Source organism: Trematomus bernacchii, unplaced genomic scaffold (genome assembly GCF_902827165.1).
Source record: "Trematomus bernacchii unplaced genomic scaffold, fTreBer1.1, whole genome shotgun sequence".
Classification (NCBI taxonomy): domain Eukaryota; kingdom Metazoa; phylum Chordata; class Actinopteri; order Perciformes; family Nototheniidae; genus Trematomus; species Trematomus bernacchii.
Genome location: NW_022987771.1, coordinates 439,733 through 465,124, shown reverse-complemented (window position 1 = coordinate 465,124; position 25,392 = coordinate 439,733). Strand labels below are relative to the sequence as shown.

Genomic DNA, 25,392 nt, shown 5'->3' with positions numbered 1-25,392 from the left:
AGGCCTACTTTTACTTTTGGTACTTTAAGTATTTTAGATGCCAATACTACTACTAATTTTAATGTACCAGAGTATTCATACACTCTGGTACTTCTACTTTTACCTAAGTACAAGATCTGAGTAGTGTCCCACCTCTTGTTTAAAGGGGTGCATGGAAGCTGCTCCACGTGGTGGGAAAGTACTGACAGGGGGAAATGCTTGCATGCGCAAAACTGACCTGGCAACATCTGATTTGGACGAAAGCACCAAAACTCGTCCATTAACAGGGCCAAATATTTCATTTTTGCCCAGAGAAGCCGAGCGGCAGCCACACAGTGTCGCTGCTGTGTCTCTGTGAGTACAGCAGGCAGCGTTGTTGCTCCGCGCGGTGCGGTGGGAGCGCGGTGCGCACGGTGCGGCGCTGCCTCCGCGTCACACAGCCTTCATATCGGCCAGGCAACAGAAAAGACAGGTCGACCCAGCGCCTGTATCACATCCACGCTTTGAACAGCTGACTGGAGCGAGTGAAGCCAAGAAGGGACTGTCTGGTTTGGCCGGGGTCTGCCTTCAGGGCCATTACTCCTGCCTCCTCCGAGTGAAAGCTAGAAGCGATTTATCTGCGGTAGCGTACAGTAGATTATTAACAGGACTGAGTGGCTATGCGAGCTAATGAGGGAAACTAACGTCGCTTTTCTGCGGATGGAATCACAGTAAAAACAGCTGATCAGAAAGCATATTTGGCGGATTGATCGTGGAGATGAAACATCATGTCAGAGCCTGAGATATCCTCAGCTGAGTTGCATCAAGTGAACTGCATCAAACCAGCTGGAGCTTCCTCTTGACTCGTGTGTAAGGTAAGGTGAAGAAACTGCACATCCTGAATTAGATTTGATCAAACCCAGAAGAAAAGCGTTCATTTAAGTTGAACATAATCCTGTAAAAGGTTCCCATATGTTGTTTTTATTTGTGGTGTTTCAGAACCAGAAGTATGCACTCAGTCTAGCTGCACCAGTATGAACACTGCTGGTTAACATCCTTGACGTAGACCATAACCCACAACCCAGAATTTATTATTGTGTTTTTACAGTTTATAATGATCACCGGATTCTGAAAGCAAAGCCTGAGAAGTAGCTGCAGTACCTAAGTTTTGTTTATTCAAAGGCCATATGCTTTGAGATTGAGCCTCAGGTGATGCAAATACCTGAGGGAAGCAGAGGTAGCAGCCTTATCAGCCCTTTCTGTTTCTGTAGCAGTAGGCCTACAATTCTAATATATTATAAATTGTATGATTTGACTTGTTATGTTTGGGTTATACTAGCAACTGTAGGGTTTGTATGCTGCTGTGTGACAGACGTGAACATGTCCCTGCTCTCTATCAGTGCACATTCATGTTCAGTGAGCAGTGAAATGCATGTGTCTCTAACCAGGTGCATGGTTGGTGGCACCACAGGTTGAACACTCATTATCCCCAAAGTGTGAAGTCGCTGACTTTCATTAGAGCACTGTTGCTAATTTTTAACCAGAGATGCAAACACAAACAGACAGAACCCCCCCCCTGCATTTCCAACCTTCATTTGTTGGTTTAAGAAATTCATTTGTAGATTATTTTGGATCTAATAACATACTTGTTTTCGCAAGCAATTTATTTATCATGTTTTTAAAACAACAGTTGTGCAACTCTGTCTGACAGACTGTTTATGTTTAGTTTTTGTGAAATAGGCTCTGTTGCAAGCCTTTCGGATGCAACAATCTGCTAAATATCTTTTTTTTTTGTATCATTTTAAATGGAATACCTCTGAGTTACTACTTTTTGTGGACAAACATACAGTATTTGAACATGTCACTGTGTTTTCTGAGATATTACCCTTTTGCTTTTTTCTGACATATTTTATACACAGCAGATTATTGAATGAAAAATAACCATTAAACTGGGTAACTGCTAATGATTTTAAGAAACATATGCATATTCAGCAGCTCCCTTCCCCCCCATTGTTTTTGATGCTCTCAGTAATTTTATTGAACCAACCACTGTGTTGTGTCCAAAAGAAGAAGAACATAATGGTTGTTAGGATTGATCCCATTGCTGCTGAAATCAATTTACAACTGGCACTAATTGCACATGCTCCTGCTATTTCAGCACCCGGCATGACATTAATAAAAAGCATAGCGCACGACAGACCTCTTGTTATGGCAGCACTTAGTTAATAGCCTCTGAATCTAGAACAAGCAGAACAGATCAATATCATGAATGTCACTGTGAAATAAAAATCAAAGCTCCCCGTTCTCCTTATTTTATTTAAACCCTCTGGTAATGGGAGCGTCTATCCCATCGTATAGTAATGTGGTTTCAGCTGCACATGGCCGAAATCTGTGGGCGCTCATTACAAAAATAAAGTCACATAGATTTTATTGTTGCTAACAGCCGTTGTGCTGCTCTGAGAGCCCAGTCCTTTCAGAGGCAGTAGTAAACAGTTGCAGGGGAATATGCCAACATCTGAGAAACATATTTGTACACTGGAGAATGAGAGTGCTTTCCCACTGCTGCTGCTGCCTCAGTGAACAACAAAGTGTCAGCATCACCAAGAGAAGCCGCGTTGCAGTGGAGCACCATCAGATTACACTAAAAATGTTGAATCCTAAAAGAAAGAAAGACATGTTTATTTTCACACACAAACTGAGCTGTGGCTGCAGAGGAGAACTTGAAAGTGGCTCACGTATGAGGTCCCTTGTGTAGTGATGAGGTTGCCGGCAGCAGAGTGAGAAGGCCTTGGATTCCTCCAGAGCTTATCTCTCTGTCCCCTTGGCGACCTCTCAGGGACGTGCCGCTGATAATATCCAATGGCCTGCAGGCTTTGAAGATCGCCAGAGGAACTGACAGGAATTACACTTTGCATGCTTGTGCTAGCCATCGCACTGGAATAACAGTGGTGCAATGTGAGCTGTGTGTAGGCTGGGTGCTGTGCTCGCTCCTGATATATCACCATCAAATAAGGATGTCAAGATCCTCATTAGAGCTCCTTCAAAAATAGCTTGGTGTTAAATACTCCGATGTCTTTGCCAATGACCTGCTGAAAGTTTCAGCCTGTTTCTAGTGTCTAACGTTAAAGAACAGAATAGCAGCTTCACACTCAGTGGCTTCAAATTATATTTTGTGTGAATTCAAAACACAAAAGCTATGCCTTGATGTGTTTAGTGTGTTTAATGTGTGGTTTAAAACTGCTTATTTAGCTTTTCCTCAAAAGTAAATACATTTCTTGAAAGAGGATCATCTTGAAAACTGTGTTACAGTCACACAGATCAGAGTGGGTCAGCCTCGCTGCGCCTGCATGTGCATCTCAGCCAGATTTTCAGATTATAGGAGGATTATTGACAGCACCAGCCCGTCCTCCGTAAAACGTATCCAGATAATCATTGCCTAAACAGGTGGCAGGAAACACTGGGTGGTAGACATCAGAACAAAGCCTAAACTTTAACAAAAGGGTTTTGTTGATAGGTATGAACTGCAGATATTAAATTGTATGGCTTCAATTTACACTCAAACCTTGATTTAAGAAAACACTGCTACAACTACAGTTTATTGAAATACGCGAAATGTTATGTATAAGGTTTTGTTATCCATCCTACCTGCTCAGACTTTTCTCTCAGACTGAGACAGGCACCCTGCTGAGGACGTGATGGTTGTTTAATCCAAACAAAGATAATATGAGGCAAACAAAGGTGTGTGTTTATCTGCTGTTTTCAGGGAGCAAGTTTTCTGCTTCTATCTTGTGTACCTCCCAACATGTTTGGATGCAAGGCCAACCCAATGGTGTTTACATGGAGACATGTATCATCGTATCGTTTAACACAGGGGTGTCAAACTCAATTTCATCGCGGGCCACATTAGCATTATGGTTGCACTCAAAGGGCCGGTTGCAACTTTAAGACTATATAAATATACATATATAAATATATAATATATATTAAATAATGTATTATATTATATAATTGTCTCTGCATTGGATTATTATCAGTCCTGGTAATAACTTCATAAATAACTACGTCTGAAAGCAGAAGTCATGGGCAAATAATTTAAAGCAAATATTCAACAATTACATCAAAAACTTTTGAAAGAACATCCATAACATCAATCTGTTTGCAACTTATATATCAATATTCCAATTACTTAGACTATTCTGCACTATTTCTATTATATTATATTTTATTTTATTTACAATTGTATCTGTTTTATTGTGTTGCACTGTTGGAGGAGCCTGTGACCTAATACTTTCATTGTCCTAACTACACTGTAGCTATGTACATATGACAATAAAATTCTATTGTATATTATATTCTTTGCAAGCTCTTGCGGGCCACATAAAATGAAGTCGCGGGCCGGATTTGGCCCCCGGGCCTTGAGTTTGACACCCTAACATTTTAACTTTGGATGATCCAATGACCCCTTCACCACTCTCTATCCTCCTACTGATGCCCTCTAACCACACCGTCTCCAAACTTAGCCATCTGTCCACATGCTGACACACAGAAATATAAACACTTGGTTTATTTTTCTAAACCTGCTCTGCGGTAGTTCCCGCTACGGTAGGAACATAATTATAGTGATCAAACAGCAGCATGTTTGTTTTTGAAGTTACATCATTTACAGTATAATAATTTGCAGTAGAAAAACCTCTCTTCTCTTCCGATACTTTCCCCCAAAACGTGGATAATGAATTAATCATGAGGTTAGATCCTGAGTAAACTCCGGCTCCTGTCAGTCTGAACCACACTTTCTGTTTGCCTCTCTGCACCATCAAACCTGACTCACAACCTTGTGAACGTCCAACACTAACCACTCAGGAGAGGCAGAAGGCTTGAAGAGCAAAGAGCAGCAAAGAGAGTGTGAAAGCAATGGAGAAAAAAAGACAAGGAGCAGGAGAAAACACTGAATGTGAAAGCCACGTTCTCTGTGTTCCATGCGTGACCTTGAGATGCTGCCAGCCCCAGAGATCAGCACATCACCACTGTAATTGCTCACCTTGTGTAGCAGACCCTTGTCCTTTCTTTAACCTGATCCCTGCCTCACAAAAAGGCCTTTGTTGGCGTTAAAGTGCTTGGCACTGTTGTCTGAACCTGCTGCTCCAACAGAGCTCCAACCTGGCAACAGCCGAGCCTTTAAAAAAGAAATGTTGTTTACTAACTCCACTTTTAGGTAACTGGAGGACAAAAGGGTGTGAGTGCTGCCTGTGTGTTCGTCTGAGAGGCTTCTTGTCTGGCTGAACCTCAAACTAAAGCGCCATTTATAATCCTAAATGAGACCCACATTAAAGGTATTTATTTCTGCCAACGGACTTTAATTTCAAGGAAATTGCTTCATAAAGACAATTTAATTACATCAATCATATAAAGAATTTTTAAAAGCTCTTTTAAGAAGGCATTATGAGCAGCGAGTAGCCCTGAGGGGCTCTCTCTGCTTTGAGAACATCACCTTGAGCAGCCTTAGTTCAAATCTATCCACATCCATACTGCACTGTGAAGAATTAGACAGGCTTTTTGCTTAAAAGAGGATGTCCGGGGATTATGATAAGCCCCGTCCTAACAATGCTGCAAAACAACAGCGTGAGCCCGGTATGATAAAGAGTCAGAAGGGGTGGAGCCCCCTCTGGGTCTGTATCAGATGTCTCTCCAGAGTGCAGGGCCCTAATTGAGCTCTCACACTTGCCAGATGAATTTGTCAGGTTTCTGTGAAATGAACTTGCCCAAATCAAGATGTGCATGCCTCCACTGCTGTCATGGTTTAACAGAAAACTCTACCTTTTAAACAGATAAACTACTTTAGCCAATTTCCTGTTGGGAATATGTCATTGCAGTTTACATTGTCATGATAGTTTTGTGCAGAGTAATTGCATCTCCTGGGATTTAATTTGTAAGATGTGCAAGCGTAACCAAACCCAGTCTATTTATACACTCTTTAAGTAAGGGCTTATTATTCTTACACTCAGCCTTACATGTTGTTCCATTAATTTCCAACAGCAAGCAGGATGAGCGCCTAAGTCTATCCCCTTATCAGCTACTTTTCTGCGTCTGGCAGTAAGCAGTGCACACACATGAGCTCCTCTGCTAATATTCTCCATCTGTCAGTGGAGCTGCTCAGGTTGGCCGTGGTGTTAGGAGCTATCACATGCAGTAAATGAAGCACGCCTGGTCAGCCGCGAGCACATTGCCACGCCTCGTCACCTCCCATCCCCCCCGCTCTCTGTGACCGTGCAGATTTCTTTCCCAGGTTGCTTGAGGGTGGGATGACTCAGCTCGAGCTCCCACTCAGCGCCTCACTGACTCCCGCTTCAGATCAACCCTTTAGACCGAGGACATAACACAGGCTGCATTTTTTGTGTTACATTACATCCTCGAATGTAGTGATTAACTTTTTTCTCTATGATAAGCATCTCTTTTTTTGTCCCTCTCCAGCAGGGAGGATGGCTTGATGGAGTCTTTAGGTGATAATTCACCACTTAGAAAAACACAGACAGGCTGCTGTGGATCTTTAAAATATACATTATACAGGAACTGTTGATGATTAAACTGTCATTCTTTATCATTTGTGTAAGTCTCTCTCATATACCTTCTGGTTTTGAGAAGCAGAAACTGGATCCAAACTATTTTTTTATTATCATGTTGGCAAGTACTAGCAGTGTGTGATGCTCAGGTGTTACAACAGACTGGTTGGGTGGAGGATTGCCACTGTTAGCAGAGTAAGCTTTACGTTCATTGCTGTTTAGCATCCAAATAAGCGGAGGAATATCGAAGCATCGGAGACAGTGGGTGTTTCTCAGGGTGTTTCTCAATCGCGAGTAAAGCTGCTCCAGAGCCACTATTCCAAGCATACTACGTCATCGAGTGCCGCCGAAGTACTGTTCCAATCTCCAGCATACTTGGAAATCTACCGAGCCCGGCGTACTCCGTTTGGAGAAATATCGAGGCTGCACATGAGTAGACTCCGCGGTCTTAAAATCCCCACAATGCTTTGCGCACGGACCAATTTCCCCAAATCTGTGGCGGAAGATGTAAGGCGGGGCCTCTCATATGACGCACACCTGCACACTTGCTAGCCTGTTCCACTCTTTGTTTTCCGAATGCCAGGAAGTATTCTTGCCTCGCTTCTGAAGCAAGACGCTCGGAAAGACATGTGCTACCAAGCAAGCGTACTCGAGATTGAGAAACACCCCCAGTGGCATTTAATTCAACGGACACTCCCATTGGAGGCGTGGCTTTATTTATACCCATCATTGAACTTTAACCTGGTTCGCTATTGGCTTCCAGCCATGCACAACAAATCACAAACACAAACTGGTAACACATTTACCTGAATGTTAACAGCCACGTTGGCCTTTTGATGTTGGAAATTCCTTGCAAATTGTGACAATAACTCGATTCAAATGCGTCATTGAAGAAGCAAAACTGTGTATTTTCTCTGAATTATTTGCTAACTGAAGCTTAAATTCTCAGTTTAGCCACTTCCTGTTACTGTGATCTATCCATGCAGAAAATTCCAGTTTTTTTAAACTTCTGCCTCCTTTACAATTTGATTGAGGTGTAGGGAACTTTGTTTGTGGTGATCACAGCATTAAAACATCTCTTTCCATTAATGTCTCAGTTATGTAAAATCCACATAACTCACTGAGGAATGTTTTCTTTGGATCTACTGAAGAAAAAGTCCCTTTTAAGTTTCTTTGGCAAAATGTCAAAGCTTGGCCGCTACAGGGAAGTGAGAATATATTTTTTGGGGATATGAGACCATAAATAAATGCAACCGCTTCAGTATTGGATTGAAGCGCAGATATTTTTAAACAAAATAATCAAGCACCTCGCTGTTATCTCTCTCTGTTCTTTTTTAGATTTTTTTTTCTGTATCTCCCACATAACAGCGTTCTTCCGTTGCTTCAGAGATGTTGTCCATGCTGCTTCAGAGCAACAGTGAAATACTGCTGCGTGCTCGTCATATTTTATTCATCTTATGAGACGCTGCAGCACCGAGGCTCGCTTCTTTCATGCGAGCCCAAAGCAGGCAGCGGCCAGAAAGCCTGAATACACACACACACACACACACACACACACACACACACACACACACACACACACACACACACACACACACACACACACACACACACACACACAGATGTAATGGCATAGTATATGGCTCCCCTGTGACCTGTAAACACACATACATGTAACCTTTCCATAATTGCAGAAGTCACCTATCACAACTCCCTTTAGATTTTCTCTCTGTTTCTGTCAAACAATGCTATTACAGTAAGAATAACAACATAGTTTCTCAGGAACCCCGCAGTGAGTACATTATCAGGAACAGTATTCACAATATACTTTATTTTGTCCTTTACTGTCACATTGTTTAATATTCGGCTTTCTAACATGGCTTGAAATAAATAAAACAATAAAAAACACATCAGTTGAAGTAGGAAACAAAAGTGAAATTGCAGATACTAGTGACTCAATTAACCGTTTCTTAAATACACATACACACTTACACTTTCATAAATCTTATTCGTATACTTCCATATTCCTCTGCTGCAAAAGTTGTACTCTTATTACTACAGATTTGGCTTGAACATACATTACTGAACTATTCTTAGTTTAATCAAGAGTTCAAATACATGTGAGTTTAACATGCTAATTTGCTCAGTCATTGAATTGTCATTCCATGTAGAGCTGATGGGACCAACCATGATGACATATTGACAGCTTGTCAACAACAACAACAACAGTTGTACAAAACAGGCTGTATGAGCAACAAGGACTATAATGATGTTCCCATGTAATTGGAAAGGATATGTTGACAGCCGGCCTCTGGTGCTGCTCGACCTTTACACGCTGATTTGCCTGATGCTGATGAGGCCCATGGTTCAGTACGCATTTAGCAGGGCATTGCTTACAGAGCACCCTTCTACATGCACACGTCATGTTGCTCAGATGATTGCGCCCAGACCACTGCACCCAGTCCACTGCACCCAGTCCACTGCCCTGCGTGACTGTGCAAACTGGAGAGCTCATCAAACACCGCTAAATGCCTTTCGTACATCAAGCTGACTGCTCTCATGCCCCCCTTTCATTCTCCTTTTATTGAAGAAGATAAAGTCAGTGCTGATGTTCAATGCCATTCAGTAACTTTTTTGCTATAAAGTTATCTCTGATGTTACGTCTTTCTCGTCCTTCAGTTCACTTAGTGTTCATTTTCCAGAAAGACTTTGAACAGCATCAAATGCTTCCCATTCTGCTGTAGGTTTTTACGTGTAGGTGGTGAAAGCAATATACAGTAGGCAGCATAGAAACAGCAGGAGTATTTTAGCTTTCAGTGGAAAAAATAAATTGTGTTGGCAATCAAAACGTGCTTCGACCGGATACACTCTGTTCTGTTGATGCTCCAGTCTTTGTGGGAAAAAATTAACCCCATGCTGTTTGTGTTTTCCTCATATAAGTGTCAACTCTCATTACAAAAACAGGCTTAAATGTTTGTTATTAAATATTTAAACATGTTTGTTTTATAATTCTTTCTAAACATAACCGAAAAAGAAGTAGATGCAATTCAGATGTGATAAGAGTTCCTAAAACATTTCCCTTTTAAGAACTGCAGGTATGTACTATTTTGACGTGCTTGCTTAAATAATTACTAAGTACTTTTAACAGTTGAAAATGACCTGAAAATGAGCAGAATATGACCCCTCAAACTGAGCTTTACGATGAGAGAGCAAGGAGCAGTTTCTGCATCTTGAATTGTCTGAAGTTATCCCAGCATGGGGTGCAATGTGCAGAATCACCCCTTTATCTCTTCAGTGGCCTCTCTGATCCTCTCTTTGCAGAGTTTTTAGCTCTTAAGGACATATGTTGAGCAACATCTTAAAAATATGACAAAAATGTTCTTGACAGTGAGCTAAATGAATCTTAGAAAGCAGGGGCAATGGTTTTTGTGTTCGAAAAGGAATTCAGCTTTGTAACAATAGTCTGTGAAACCACACCGTTGTGTTCTAAAACAAAAGAGAGGACTCTAGCAAAGTGGAAGTGAGATTTTGTCAATACTGATAACTTCAAACGCAACCACCCTCCCCCCGGCGCAATCTTATTCCCCCCCCTACACACATTTACTGTAACAGTCGAGTAATTTCAGACTGAATCGTCATTCATCATCTTACTTTCAAAATGAAATCCAAAAGCTTTTCATTTCTCTCTCGGGGTGGAGGGTTAGGGGTTGTTGGAACAATAGCGCTGTAGGACTCAGCTCCTTGCTTAAGGACACTTCAGCTCGTTCATGCAGGAGCTCGAATGTGAGGAGGCTCTGTCTCCCCTCTCACTGCCCCCCCCCCCCCCCCGAGCACTCGCCTGGTTTCTTTTCTCACTCTGTCCAGCAGAGCAGAAGAAGACGAGTGATACCGAAAGATAGTGGTGTCAACTTCTTTCTCTGAAACAAAGGAAACAAAGGATGCTGCTGTATTCATTTTGCTATCGTCCAAAAAAATTGGGTGTAATCAGCAGGATTGAAATCTCTTTAATCAGTGTTTTATATCAACAATGGATCAAATGATAATGTGAAATGGGTCGCTGGTAGTTATGACTAATGAATTGGAGACTATAGGTGTCGAACATAATGGAGCATTTATCAGCTATGGTAGATATTTATTGTAGGAGTTGCTGGAGAACAAAACAAAGCTTCAACACAGGGAATATTGGACTGTTCTTTAATTGCTGGATAGTTTAATAAGAAACTGTTTGCCATCATGTTGGCCGATTTCATTTAAAAGATTTTAACTGTATGTGAAGAGTCAGTTTAGCTTAGCTTAGCATAAAGACTAGAAGTATGGAGAAGCAGCTTGCTCGGCTCTCTCCAAAGTTCATAATATCACGTGCAAAAAAACTCAAACATTTACTTAACATCAATATAACAGATTGCAGTTAGGTTTTTCTGGCCTCTTGTTTAACAGAACAGTCCAAGCTCAAAAATAATAAATACTGAGTCACATTTATATTAAAATATTAGATAGCAAGTGGTTCCAAAATAACTGAGCCAAACACCCACTCTCCGGTGATGCTGAAGGCACTTCTCCTTAGTAAATGAAGGCTTCCTGGCTGTTCGGCATGGACGAAGAAAAGGCCTTGTTCTCACTTAATAAATAACTGTATTTCTGAGCAGCATGCATTGCCTGTGTGCTGCTTTTCATACTTTAACTTAATGATATGCTACTGAAGATTGCCTCAAGTAACGTTTAAAGGCATTTTTGTATTTCCCTCCCCCCCCATCACTTTCTCCTTCTCACCAACTGAACATTGGCTGAAACCCACCGCAATCCCCTCTTAAGTCTTTCCAAAGCAGAGAGTTCTGAGATTCGTAGCCGAACTGAGCCAGGAGAATTCACTTTTAATTAAAGCCGAGAGATCTTCTATGCCGGGTGGAGGTGGGAGAGGAAAGGGGGGGAAAGGCTCTTATCCTGAAGTGAACTGCAGATATGTAAGGCTCTGAATGAAGAGCTTTGTTAGAGGAAGACATCATTTGATCTCCCATTGACAGCGCCTTCCCGATGTAGAATAATTACTTCTTTTATGAAGCCGTTGGAGAGGGCCGATTTCAAGTGATTGCTTCTCAAACGTCCGCCAACTGGTAGATATTGAGGGTGGGTCTGAAACTCACACCGCAGGCATCTGGGATAGTTGTCTCTGTTTGGAGCTGTGACACATCATTAGTGGCAGGACTGTCTTTCATGTTGCCATCAAACTATTTTTTTTTAACACGTCTCCCCCACAAATGGAAGGTTTTCTCTCTCCTTTTATTTCTTTCTTTCACAAACTGGCTCTGCACGACCGAACAAGTCTACAAATAGAATAATTACTGCTAATCCAGATTTGTGGAGATGACTGTTTTGTTTTTGTCTTTCTGCTCATGCCTAATTGAACTCGGCTGCTTTGTGCCTTCAATCACAATAGAGCTTTTATTCCTTCAACCCCATGTCTTTGTGGTTGTGTCAGTTGCTTATCACGGGTAGACGTTCTGATCATCAGTCACTTGATTACAATGCTGCAACTTAACGCTTCTGTGCATCAGTCAGAGAAGAGGATTACATTTTTTTTCGGACCCTTTAATTTACCTTTTCTCTTTCAGAATAAAAGGTCACTGCTGAGCTTAATGGACCATTGAGTATTATCAGGATTACAACGAGCCTTTTTCCTGCCGTTCTGGGCTTAATTTTTAAGCTTCACAGGGTATACTTAAAAGCTTTAACTGTGATTGGTCTGTTCAACCTCTTTATTTCCAAATGTACTCGTATTTCTAATTATCTGAAAGCTTTAGGAGGCTGTAACCAACAGGGAAATATGATCTCATGGCAGCAAATGATCTCTTTAGTGGGGGCCTGTTTCACATTTTCCAAAAAACTAATCAAGAGAACCAGACTCAGTCTACCACACAACCAAAGGGTTGAATCTCGTCCGTGTGTGTTGACCCTGTCTAAAACCAATATATTAAAAAATGACAAAAATATGTATAAAGTGCTGAAAACATTTGCTGCTTTGGGACTTTAAACCCCCTCATTTTACATTTCACACATACACTTCTGCTGTCAGAGCTGTTTTTGTTTTTACAGTAAGCTGTTCAGCTATTTTTCCACTCTGTTTCTTTTCAACCTGAGCTGCAGGACTTATACTCGTGTGTGGTGCAGTGGGTTGTGCGTTGGTGTTCGGATCAGGGGGTCACAGGTTCAAACCCCACTGCAGTCAGCATGTCGTTGTGTCCCTGGGCAAGACACTTCACCCCAAATTGCTCCTGTGGGGATTGCCCACAGTATTGAGTATGTAAGTCGCTTTGGATAAAAGCGTCTAACAAGTGACATGTAATGTAATGTAGTGTAATGTAATGTAATAATACTCAGGCAGGTGAAATAGAGCTTCACAGTACAGCTGCCACTTGCTAATGTTGTAAGTCAAGGTATCAAACATAATATTATAAGACATTCCATAAAATAAAACTACAAAAGTCATACAACTCATGAAAAGTTAAATGTTTTCATTAACATCTTGTGTATTTAACCTCTCATTAACCCCTCATTAATGAATTAGAGGACACGGGATGTCTCACCGATCTGCTGACTTTCTACACTCAATAAAGTACAGGTTTGTCCTCTTTAATCCCCTGTTTGTCCCACATGTTCAAGACTTCCAGACAGAGGTTTTATAAACAGATAACCTTCTGATGAATAACAGCACTATTTTTGGACAGAGAAAGTCAACACTGAAGCAGTTGTCCGCAGTACAAATTGTTCATATTTGTCTTTTTGTAGAAAATCGGTAGCAAAAAACATAGAGAGAAGCCTCGAAAACTGCTTTTCAGGCTTCATAAAATGTGTCACGATGCAGCGATTCTCCCAAACATCTTTGCTGATGAGCTTCCTTTTGAGTGGCCAACAGTCATTAAGTGTGTTGGGCATTAAGCCAATCACTAATGCAGTCACACACTGAGATCAGACACAGGTTTAATTATAATGGCTGACTTGAAAATGGGAAGCTAAAACTGTAGCTCATATCCTGTTGTTATGGAAAGCAGTCATGTTCACACTCCAGTTTTCAGGGGTCATGCACTCCTTAAGAGTTACCATCTGCGCTGAGCGAGTGCTTGAATCTCTTCTGCAAAGTTTGGAATCTAACTGGTTTATTGGAAAGATCTCAGATGTGAACCGCAGCAGTCTTTCCTAGACTGCAAAGATCTTCAAAACCGTCTTGTTTCACCTGCACCACTGTGTACGAAAACACAATTATTTTGTATTTTTCACATGCATTTAAGACCTTTTAATGTAATAAATCATCGTTAGGAAATCACCATCATTAGGGTGGTCGTGAGTTTTCTCTTAGGTCTGTAATGAGGCAACAGGCTGCCTAAGTGGCATGGCTTTAAACTATTTGTGTAAACATGAACACAAGCATGACCAGTGTTATCTCCCGGGGAGGAATGTGATCTTTAGTTTGATTTGATTTGACAAACACAGCTAATGCGCACTGGCAGGCCAAACACACCAGGAGAGCGGAAAGACCGGCCCCAGGGTGTGTGTGTGTGTGGGGGGGGGGGGGGGGGGGGGTCAGGGCTGCTGCAGCCAACACTGTTAACCCTTCGGCTGCTGAACTACCAAGCACATCCGACATGTAACAAGTACAGTAGTCTTACAGGATGGGACTTAGCGTTGAGTGTGGTTGCACATTTAGAAACAGGGAGTTGAAAACAGGGACAATGAGAGGAGCCTCAAGTGGTTTCCTTTTCACACTAATGTTGATAACCTCTTCTTCCTGCCACTGTTTCTGTCATAATAATGTGGGTTTCCTCCCTCTAAAAGCCCACTATTACACATGTTTATTAGTTAATTAGCTTTGACGTGGTAACAACATGGGTATGTGCTTTCTTAATAGCACGTTGATATCTGTTTCTGAGTTGTTCTGTCTTCAGGGGCTGTTCACCTGAATTTTCCCAGTTCATTTTTCAAATGTTTCCCTCACCACATGTACAGTATGTAGCACAAATGCTCGCAAGGGAACATTTATTTATGTGTCCGCCCTTTTATTCGGACCTGCTCCAAAGTGTAACATGTTGTTCCTTGGCCCATGCTACACCTCACCCCAAGTTTCATGGAAATCAGTCAGGTAGTATTTCCATAACCCTGCAGACACACAAACAGAAAGACAATCCGAGATGAAAATATAACCTCCTGGGTGGAGGCAACCACAGGAGAATCTCACAAGTAATACAAATCAGATGGTGTTATTTGCATTGGGGATTTTAAAGTCTAACATTTGAACTCCCTCGCCCACGTTGGAGTGAGAGGAATGCTTTCCTGGCAATTGTGGGACATGGGGAATGGAAAGTGATCACATCTGCTGAATCAAATAAAGAAATAGATTTTTTTGTCTGCTTCTATCATGAATAAATGTCAAACCTGTTATTATTTAACTTGTGTTAGTAAATCTAGTCAGCACCCTTTGAGGATATAACAACAAGACAGACACCTGCATCCAGTGTCTTTTTACTTTGTGTCTTTCCTTTTGAAATACAAAACAATAATGAAAAATCACCCAGTTAGAGGCTTTTCATCGTCTCTGTTGTTCTCCCCCCTCCATGCTGGGCTGGCGGACACTTATGTGTTGTCTCTGAACTGGAGAGGTGTCGCAGAGTTAGCCCCAGCTCTGTGTTGCCCTCTGTGTTGCCCCCCCCTGTGTTGCTCCACCCGGCCCCTGGTCAATGAGTCAGATACAAAGAATATTTAGGGACTGACTTGGGGAGCCATTTGCCTGCAGCACGAACTAAGCTGGATGTCAGCCCGCTCACCAAAGATTAACTTTGACGTTTCCCCCCCTAAATCCGCTCTGATTAAATATTTGCTGGCTCATTTAATATGAATGTGAATTAATGGTCAGTCAGTGAGTTCACGTCTGCTCCACTTGAGTAATTGCCGTGATTTAACAGAAAGACCTTTGCTGCACCTGCTATGTCTTGTCTGTTGCATTTCCTCCTTGTCTGCCTGTCTGTTCAAGAGTGTCACTCCTGATTTATATTCACTTGTCCTGTTTTAAGCTCTTAATGCGAATAGGGTTCGACCGCTAGTGTTTCTTAACAGCACAGACTTGCAGAATGTGAAGCTGCAATGTGAGGGCCTTGCTCACATTCACTGAATCTTTGTCACGTAAGCGGCATGACTCTAGGGATGACAATGTCCATCTGTCAGTCGTTCTGTCCAACACTTTGGACCATATATCAACAAACGTATCAATAACTGTGAGGGAAACTTCTGTGTAGCAATGCAGGAGGAGTCACAGACTCAAAAGGAGACACGGGGTAGAGCTGGAGCTTTGATGGCAAACACTGATGGGTTTATTTGGAGCTTCGGCCGAAGAATTCACAAGACAAGTCAAAGAGTCAGAGGGTCTGACTTCACGGGAGAGTTGCCACGTCAATTCTGAAGAACTCCAGACCCATGTATTTAGTTCAGAGAGAATAATCAACATTGTGCATAACAAGGTAGAATCATAACACCTCTATCAGCTGACGCCAACAGGCAGGAACAGGGAGACAGAACACTGAGAGCACAGCAGCCAAGGTTACAGGTGCGTGCGCTCAGTCAGGACAGAACTGATAAACTGGGTCAAAGTTATGGGCCTTGGAAAATATTTCCCCAACAATAACTATACACCTCCCCCTCCACACACACACACACATCATGGTCCCCAGTCAGTTGATATGATCTACATGATCTCCTAAATGTCCTCTTGCACCACCTTCCCATGACCTTCACATGTAGGTTCTCATGAAGTGTCAGTTTGTACATATATTTTGTTCAGATATCCTCAGGATGAATTGTAATAATCTTGTTTTTTTTTATCTTAACAAATCCAATACTTGGTTTTATGACCAAAAAATGACAACCCCATCATCATCAGCTTTAGTGTATTAATGTTAGCATTTTTGCTTTAAGCACCACAGTGCCTAAAGTGTAACAGATCTGACATGACTCTGACATTTCACACTCTAGTTAGTTTCATTTCAACCTGCATATTACAGCCACAGGAGCAATTTCAATTTCGGATGAATATTTAACACCAAACCTGAGTGCAGCCATGTTGAACGGGGAGGTGTCACATGTATCCTGATGTCATTTTCTCTATTTGCTCATGCTTATAAACCTTTTTACTGCGTTTTAACAGAAGGACCTTGCTATATTTGACCTGTGCACACACAGCACATGCTCTCCTGTGTATCTTTGCCTTCAGGACTTAAATCCCATCAAGAATACACTCCAGAGTGGGAGTAAGAGACATATTGAAATCTGCCTTTTTGTTTTTCTATGTAGACCTTGCAACGCTGTAGGGAACCACATCAAGATCAATCTCTCCAAGGCAAACTAAATATGGAGTTTAAAACAAAGCCTAACTTGTGTCAGAGTTACTGTGTCTAGTTGTTGAAATATGAGTCATTTCTCCATCGACAATGAGCAAAATACTGACACAGGACTGAAACATTTTCATGGTTACTGGGAGAGAGTGTAGAAGCCACTTTTTATCATGATTTTACACCTGTCAAAATAAATCTAATAAATTATTATATTGTGTCCATGCATGTACGTGAACCCATGTGAAGGGGAGGCTGTTCATTAATGCAAGTTCATTGATGTTTTAAACACAAATGTGTGAAAAACGCGTTTGGGAAATCTGCTTTCTTCTTCTTTCAGTTAAATATATAGCTTTAGCTGATTAGTTGAGCATAGTATGAACAAATAGTCAGGGATATAACACTCCACAACCTGTCGTTTTTATATTCATGTTTTTGTATGTATTAAACAAGATATCACATGTCACAGGTATTAGTTCAATCTAAAGGTAGCTGAAGTTTTCCCTTTAAGGCTAGGTGTTTTGCTTTGTTTACAGCCTTTGTGCTAAGCTAGCTAACCGGCTGCTGTCTCTGACTTCATATTTAGCACATAGACATGGAAGTGGTGTCAAACTTCTCATTTCAATCTCAGCAAAAAAGGGAACAATTACTTTTAAACAGGTGCAGATTTATTTAGGCATGTTTTGAAATGTATTATCTAACTCTATAACAGCATTCAGACACCATAGCAGTTTATTTCTGTGTGGGGTTTTTTAAGCTGTGAAACCTGCAAAATGTAATGTCTTTTATATCCTGATTGTGAACCTCGCTACTTACTTTGTTGTTTGTTAGTATTGACCCATTGTGGGGGAAACTTCTGTGTAGCAATGCAGGAGGAGCCACCGACTCAAAAGGAGACACGGGGAGAGCTGGAGCTTTGATGGCAAACACTGATGGTTTATTTAGGAGCTTCGGCCGGAGAATTCACAAAACAAGTCAAAGAGTCAGAGGGTCTGACTTCACGGTAGAGTTGCCACGTACATTCTGAAGAACTCCAGACCCATGTATTTAGCTAGTTCAGAGAGAATAATCAACATTGTGCATAACAAGATAGAATCATAACCTCTATCAGCTGACGCCAACAGGCAGGAACAGGGAGACAGAACACTGAGAGCACAGCAGCCAAGGTTACAGGTGCGTGCGCTCAGTCAGGACAGCATGAACTGATAAACTGGGTCAAAGTTATGGGCCTTGGAAAATATTTCCCCAACAGTAACTATACACCGTATATCATCAAGTGTCTTTCATGTGGGAACTTAACAACACCTTGGCAAAGGGATCTTAAAAAGAACAAAATACTAAATTATTCAAACGCAGACATCAATAAATCAGTAATGAAATCTATCCTTGCAGATATTGAGAAGTACTGAACAGGACACAGTGGCAAAGCTTAGAGAAGGAGGACAGGATGTGGATTGTCCTTGTGCCCGGATGCTGAGGCTTTGAGCACGCAGAATGTGATCCGTTTATCCTTGAGGGTCCCAGACTCTTCCCAGGCTAATAGAGGGGTGAAAAGCCATGGGAGGTCTGCAGAGCCATTCAGGTCTCAGGTGACAAGTATTCTGCAGATTTGTCCCATGGTAGACAGAGAGCCACAAGGGCGAGCGTCCCCTTGAATGTTCTCGAAATTCCCTGACCCTGAGGAGTAGCGTTACACCTTCCAATTGTAGCCTCCCGGGCTCGTCCCAGAACAGAGGCTCCTTTGAGAGGCGCTGCTGAGAATTTGGGAAGTCAGCCAATTTTAAAAAAAAAACACAGTTATCAGGGTAACATCTAAAACAGAAATATGATGAGCAGCTCTTTAAACTCTGCATTCTTTGAAAATCATGTGAGCCTGGTTTCCTTTCACACATTCACACACAATTAGCATTGCTTAGTTCGTAAAGACATCAGTGAAAAATGCCACCGGGAAGAGCTTTGTTTTTGTTTTTCCCCCTTTAGGCTTAACCTCATTTATTTAAGACAATATTAAACGCTGAGTTCTTTGTAGTGAAGATTTACCGTCTGTTTTGTGCAACTAATATCAGAAACGTTTCCCAAATACTTGATTGGTTTGAACCTTATTTTCTTTGCAATTCCATATTGCATTTTCGTTAACAAGTTAGTTTTACAGAATATGAAAGAATAAAGACAATTGAACTTGTGTTTCCCTGTAACAGCAGTGGTATGAGGATGATGTATGTCCTTGCTACACCTGCTGATTTGATTACCCCTTTTCCATGATAAAGCTTTCTCAGGTGTGTACTCATTCTTCCTTTTTGTTGTGTGTGTCTTTATTGCAGATGGTGAGTCACGCCCTCTCTCTCAGTGAATAGCCGCCCTCACAAAGGCGAAAGGATCTCAGCTCAGCCTGTAAATAAAACCCTCTTCCTTCTGCACAGCGTGGGAGAAAGTGCCACTGTGGCATCTCTGCAGGCTGATAACTGGAGTGAGGCAGCGTTGAAGGATCATCTTTCACTCTGAGCCACTCACCTTTCATGCAGCGGACCCTGAGCCGGCTGTCGAGGCTGGAGTGTCAGCACAGGGAGACTCGCATCATCTCCTCTTCCTCATGAGAATGCAGAAGCACACATGAGGGAATAATCATGCAATTGTTTGCATAATCTTCATACAGGATTAAGACTCCTTACCTGATTCATTTTTACTTTTTTTGGGGCCCAGTGGGGCCGTGTGTTGGGAACAGAGACAGCTGGTGTTGATTCTTCTGCTTTATGAGTTTTCATCACTGGCAGGGGGAGCCAGCATGGCCAAGCCTCTGCTGAAAATACAGCGCTATTTCCGCAGGAAACCTGTCCGATTCTTTTCCCTCATCCTCCTGTACCTGACTGCCGGGAGCCTCGTCTTCTTGCACTCTGGCTTCGTCGGGGACAGCCGCTCCGGGACCAAAGGAGGCCGAGACTCCTTGGTAGCTTCAGAGAAGGGAGGCCGGACTTCACTGTCAGACGCTCGGGGGCTTGGCATCATGAGTCGAGTGTTTAAGGAGACTCGCAGGTCCGGGCGGAGGTACGGCCCTCCGTGGATGAAGAAGCCGGGACAGGAGGGCCAGGAGAAGATGCGCAGGGGGGGAGACTACACCAACAACTGGAACCGGGCCCTTAAAGCACGCAGCGCCAAAGATGTGGACGATGGAAGAGGTGGGTTACACAAACACTCCTTCACTACGCTGTTTCAGTGGGATTGTTTTCAGCCTGACAGTTTTTAAACCACCGATCATGTTTGAAACTAGTTGATGCATTATAAAATATGGTCCACATGTATCCCTGTTTTCTCCACTGTAAAATTACCTATCAAAACAAGTACGATAGTTCCATGTGTGCTCACTTAATCAGATCAGCAAAGCGTAGAGAGAATGTACTGGTACAGTATAATACAATTAGTTTTAAATTAGGGAATAATCACAACATGCACCAGCAATCTCAAATATAATTGCAGTGTTGCAAGATTAATGACTGCTCAGTGTTTACACCTGAAGTTTTATGTCAAATAATTAGAACAATAATAATTACCCATTGTCGCTCATAAGAATATTGAAGAAATATAAGTAGGCTTATTTAAAAACATTTTAATACAGGCTAATGTACAATGCATGTTCCCTGGCAACAGGCCGCACTTGTCCCTCCAACACTACACGTTAATATGAAATTGATCCAAAGTAATCTGTAATTACAAACCGCACTTCTTAATGGCTGAGGATTTCTGGTTGTAATTGGTGGTGCAGAAGGTCTCTTGAGAGTGGAGTGAGATGATTATTATGATTAAGTCCTCCGTCTCGTCTCAGAGCGATTCCTTCGAGGGCCGAACCCGCAGAGCTTCATCTGCAACACAATCCCAACATCTAAATGACTTCATGATCACAGGATTTTATCTCTCCTTTCGTTACTGTGCTACAACAAAATCCTGACAGAAATGGTTTACATGTAAACTCTGACTGGCATGTGACATCTTATCGAGTAACAAAACGTTTTGAAAACATGAGTGTGAGGACAGGAAGTCTCCGTCCTGAGCCGACAGCTCTGACCTTGGATGGCACGACTATCTGTCTTTTTCCTTAGCCAATGAAACATGATCAAATGAGCTCTCTATCGGGCTCTCTATCGGGCTCTCTTCCCCCTCTCGGCTTTTCTTACGCTGTCAAACACTCTCTCCTCTGTTGGAGGAACTATAAAATATTAACAACATAGTCAAACAGTGTATTTCTCCGACATCTTCTCAAGAAGTAGCGCAAGACCCCTACTTCTCTCACCATGAGGAAACACAAAATAGTGTTAACGGCTTTAAAAAATAGACCCTTTCACTTTTGTTAAAAAACTCTGTTACAATTAAATGTCCTTCATTTGTTTGTACTGAAGTATACTATAAACATATACTGTCAAGCACTCACACTGAATACTATATATAATATTTAGTTGGATTATCATCGTGATTCTAATATTGCAACTGAGTTGGAGCAAATTTTTGAACTACTTGATATACTAATGGGCCGTTTTATATATTAATCATGAGTTTTGGCACTTTCAACTTCAATCTTCTAAGTAACTCGGGTAGAAAGTCTATCTGTCACATAAATGTAGTGGAGTAAAAAGAATTGTACATTCGTAGTGTGAAATTAGGGGAAGCAAAAGGTATGAAAAAGGATATAGTCACATTTCAACATTGTAGTTGAAGTACATTACATGAGTAAATATATAATTACTTTCCACAGCAGATTTTTAGACGCTGTCATAGATACCATTTCTAGTCCGCCAACTGAAATAAATAAAGCTCCTCACATGTGACCAAGTAAAGGCAGCATTACCAAAACATAAATCTACTAAGTTACAGTGTAATTCTATGTATTCATATCCACAGCATCTCATAATAGACACTGAGGAACCATTCATTTCACCATAACCTCATTGTGGTCATGTGGGGTTCTGGTTTCTCTCCAGAGTGCAGGTGGATAATCTAAATTGCCCATAAATATGAGTCACGAGTGCCATATACTATGCCATTACGTGTGTGTGTGTGTGTGTGTGTGTGTGTGTGTGTGTGTGTGTGTGTGTGTGTGTGTGTGTGTGTGTGTGTGTGTGTGTGTGTGTGTGTGTGTGTGTGTGTGTGTGTGTGTGTGTGTGTGTGTGTGTGTGTGTGTGTGGTGTGTGTGTGTGTGTGTGTGGTGTGTGTGTGTGTGTGTGTGTGTGTGTGTGTGTGTGTGTGTGTGTGTGTGTGTGTGTGGTGTGTGTGTGTGTGTGTGTGTGTGTGTGTGTGTGTGTGTGTGTGTGTGTGTGTGGTGTGTTGTGGTGTGTGTGTGTGTGTGTGTGTGTGTGTGTGTGTGTGTGTGTAATGTGGAGGCAGCTTTCATAATTATTATCTCACTGTACTCGGGGAAAGACTCCAACCTCTCTGAGCTTAAAGAGTGAGCGAAAAAAGTGATTAAATTACAAAAGCCCTGAGTCACAGCACAGTGCGTACCCTGCTGCGCATCAGAGTGTCGAGTATTAAAGAACAATGTTTTTCTCGTGTACTGCTGAGCTATTTTTCCCCCAATTCAGGTCAGGGAAAATAAACACGTTTACAATGTATATTCAATCTTTGGCTGGATGAAATGCAGGCCTCTCAGTCCCCCCCCCCCCCCCCCCCCCCCCCCCCCCACCTCCTGAAGCCTCACAGGACTGCCGCTGAAAGTGATGATGGAGTAATTAGCAGCTTCAAAGCATTCGTTTGCTCTCATACATCCAGCACCTCTCATTACTTTGCCATTTTTTTCTCTTATGTCCTCTTCTCTCACTGCAAATGCACTCTTTCCCACTGGCTATGAATTTAAATTGAAGGGAATATTGCAGCATAACATGCCGACTGCGGCACATAAACACATTTCCACTGTGTGGTGCAGTGGCACACAAGCATATACTGAGGGGAAAACAGGAGAGGACTGGGAACACAGCTGAACCACTGCTGACTCTTGTTAATATGATCAACCAGATGCAGGGTGGTTATTATATTGAAAGATATAAAACAGATGCTATCATCCGGTGCATCTGTCTTCTATCCTTTTCCCTCATAGTATAAAGACCATATCAAATGTTGTTGTTGCTTCATGTAAATCAGCGTTTCCCTCCATCATAAAGCAGATTATTTTCCAGACCACATGCTGCACGAATGCAAGCTTTTAGTCCACAACAATTAAGGTAATGCTATGTCCGGGGCTCAGGGGGGTAATGGCACTGCACAGATGGCGAGAGGTTTGTTTGTTAAAGGTATATTAGAGCCAGCTAAAGTGACTGGTGTGTTTTAATGAGAGGGAGGAAGCTGTCTCGCTCTGCAGAGGTTCACTGGAGCCCAGCCCCCACTCAGAGAGCACAGTTACACTTACAGGCCACTAGAAGGGGATGTATGTCTGCCCTAGTTTGGACTCCTCATGTGCTCTTTTACAAGTACATTTACTCAGGTACTAGTACAACTCTGAGGTGCAAACCCTGCCCATTTTTATGCTGCTTTAATTTCTACTCCACTACAATTTAGAGGCATAATTGGACTTTTAACATCCTTTCATTTATTTGACAGCTTTAGTTACAAGTATTCAGATTCTTAATATACATCCACTAATAAATTATGATGTATGAATCTTCGATGAAGACACCCAGGAGGAGCGTACTAAGGAATATAAATAAGTTATGCCTTTACCAGCTGCGACATTATGACTATTAATAACACATAATGCATACAGAACTATTATTTAGTGATATAATACATATTAATATGCATAATGAGTACTTGTTTGTTTTGATGATGCAAATACTTTTACTTTATTGCTATTTTGAATGAAGGACTTTTACTTGTTGCAGTATTACTAGTTTCTCAACACTTCTTTCACTGCTTGATGTTTCTGCACTGTGTCAACATGTGAGGAAGACCCCGAATGTTTCGTCTGTTTGACACCTTATTTTGACTGTGTTGTACGGCAGCTGAAGGAAGTTGAATGTGTATATCTCTGTATTTTATTTAGAAAATATGTATGTTTTTTAAATACATGACCTTTTTCTCTTTTTCAGCAAAGTACATTGGCTGCCACATCGATGACATACAGAAGCGAGCGCTGAGAGGAGTTTCCTTTTTTGACTACAAAAAAATGACTGTATTCCGTTGCCAGGACAACTGTGCAGAAAGGTATGGCAGCAGCAAACAACAAGAAAACAAGCGTCCATTAAATAGCCTCTCTTTTTTATTTCTACTGATATAATAAAGTAGAGCCATAGGCTGTATAGAGCAAAGTGTTTGTCATCAGTTTTTATCCTTGTTGAAAACACTACGCTGAAGAATAACAGCACTGTGCTAATAACATGGACTATAGGACAACATGTGAATAGACTTGTATGGGGTTGTTATTCTTGGTTTGGGCTGTGCCCCTTTGTGAAATGAAGGGAAATCTTCATTATATTTTACACAAAGCTATCTGTAAACCTCAGTTCAAAATGCTTTTCTTATTAAGATAATATCAATCAATCAATCAATCAATCAATCAATGTTTATTTATATAGCCCAATGTCACATTTGTCTCAGTGGACTTCACAGTTTGTACAGAATATCAGTATGACAATACGACACCCTCTGTCCTTAGACCCTCACATCGTACAAGGAAACACTTCCAAAAAAGGAAAAACCCCACAGTTTAAAGGGGAACATGGGAGAAACCTCAGGGAGAGCAACAGAGGAGGGATCCCTGTCCCAGGACGGACAGACGTGCAATAGATGCCGTGTGTAAATAGAAGAGATAATACATTTTACAGCATAGGTAGACCAAATGTTTGGAAATGCATGTGTCTATAATAAGAACATGAATCCACGAGGATGTCAACAATCCTGTGGGAGCCATCAGGGAAGTAGTATGATGAGTCAGGCAGGACCACAGTGACAGGTTCAGCCACGACTCGAAGTCCAGGACTCAGATCAGGACTCAGGACTCAGGATCAGCCACGACTCAGGATCCCAGCGTAGATAGACACCAAAAAGAAATTTGGGGGACGCTGGGTTATTCGGAACATGAGAGTACACAGGTACAGACAGAGAGAAGAAAGAAGTAAGGTGTCCCCCGACAGTCTAAGCCTATAGCAGCTAAACTAGGGGCTGAATTATAATAATACAGAATTGAAGTAAGTCAACAGCAGAAGACATGCCATCAGAAATCATAATATCTAAGAACAAGGGCAGATAATTAGAAAACATTGATAATATGACAAAAGTGAAGTCATTTAAATAAAAAGCAAAACCCTAAAATATGTAATAATTGTAGTAATGTAGTATGGATGGACTTTTTGATTGGTCATTAACCTAGCATTTAGACACTAACTGTGAATCACTGCAACCATGAGAGTTCATTTAGCATGCAGATATAAATGGGCACAATAAATCTTGTTTTTCCTGAAGTATGCAGGATGTGGAAAGACAGGACCGAACACATGATCCCTCTAAGGCCTGTTGTACTGTAGTTAAAC

At 41.7% G+C, this 25,392-nt stretch overlaps 1 protein-coding gene across 5 annotated transcripts in view; it reads left to right on the top strand.

The window, feature by feature from the left end:
* wscd2 (WSC domain containing 2) overlaps nucleotides 1–25,392 on the top strand; it is a 46,755-nt gene that overhangs the window by 9,288 nt on the left and 12,075 nt on the right. For 2 of the 5 annotated variants that reach the window (XM_034148645.1, XM_034148650.1), the window contains exons 1-3: nucleotides 10–833; nucleotides 19,207–20,058; nucleotides 23,953–24,067. In XM_034148645.1, the coding sequence (XP_034004536.1) occupies nucleotides 19,668–20,058; nucleotides 23,953–24,067 (506 nt within the window). In that variant the 5' untranslated portion in view covers nucleotides 10–833; nucleotides 19,207–19,667. Of the gene's footprint in view, nucleotides 1–9; nucleotides 834–14,758; nucleotides 14,762–19,206; nucleotides 20,059–23,952; nucleotides 24,068–25,392 lie in introns of those variants that run through there. The other 3 variants (XM_034148647.1, XM_034148648.1, XM_034148649.1) reach the window with 2 other exon arrangements.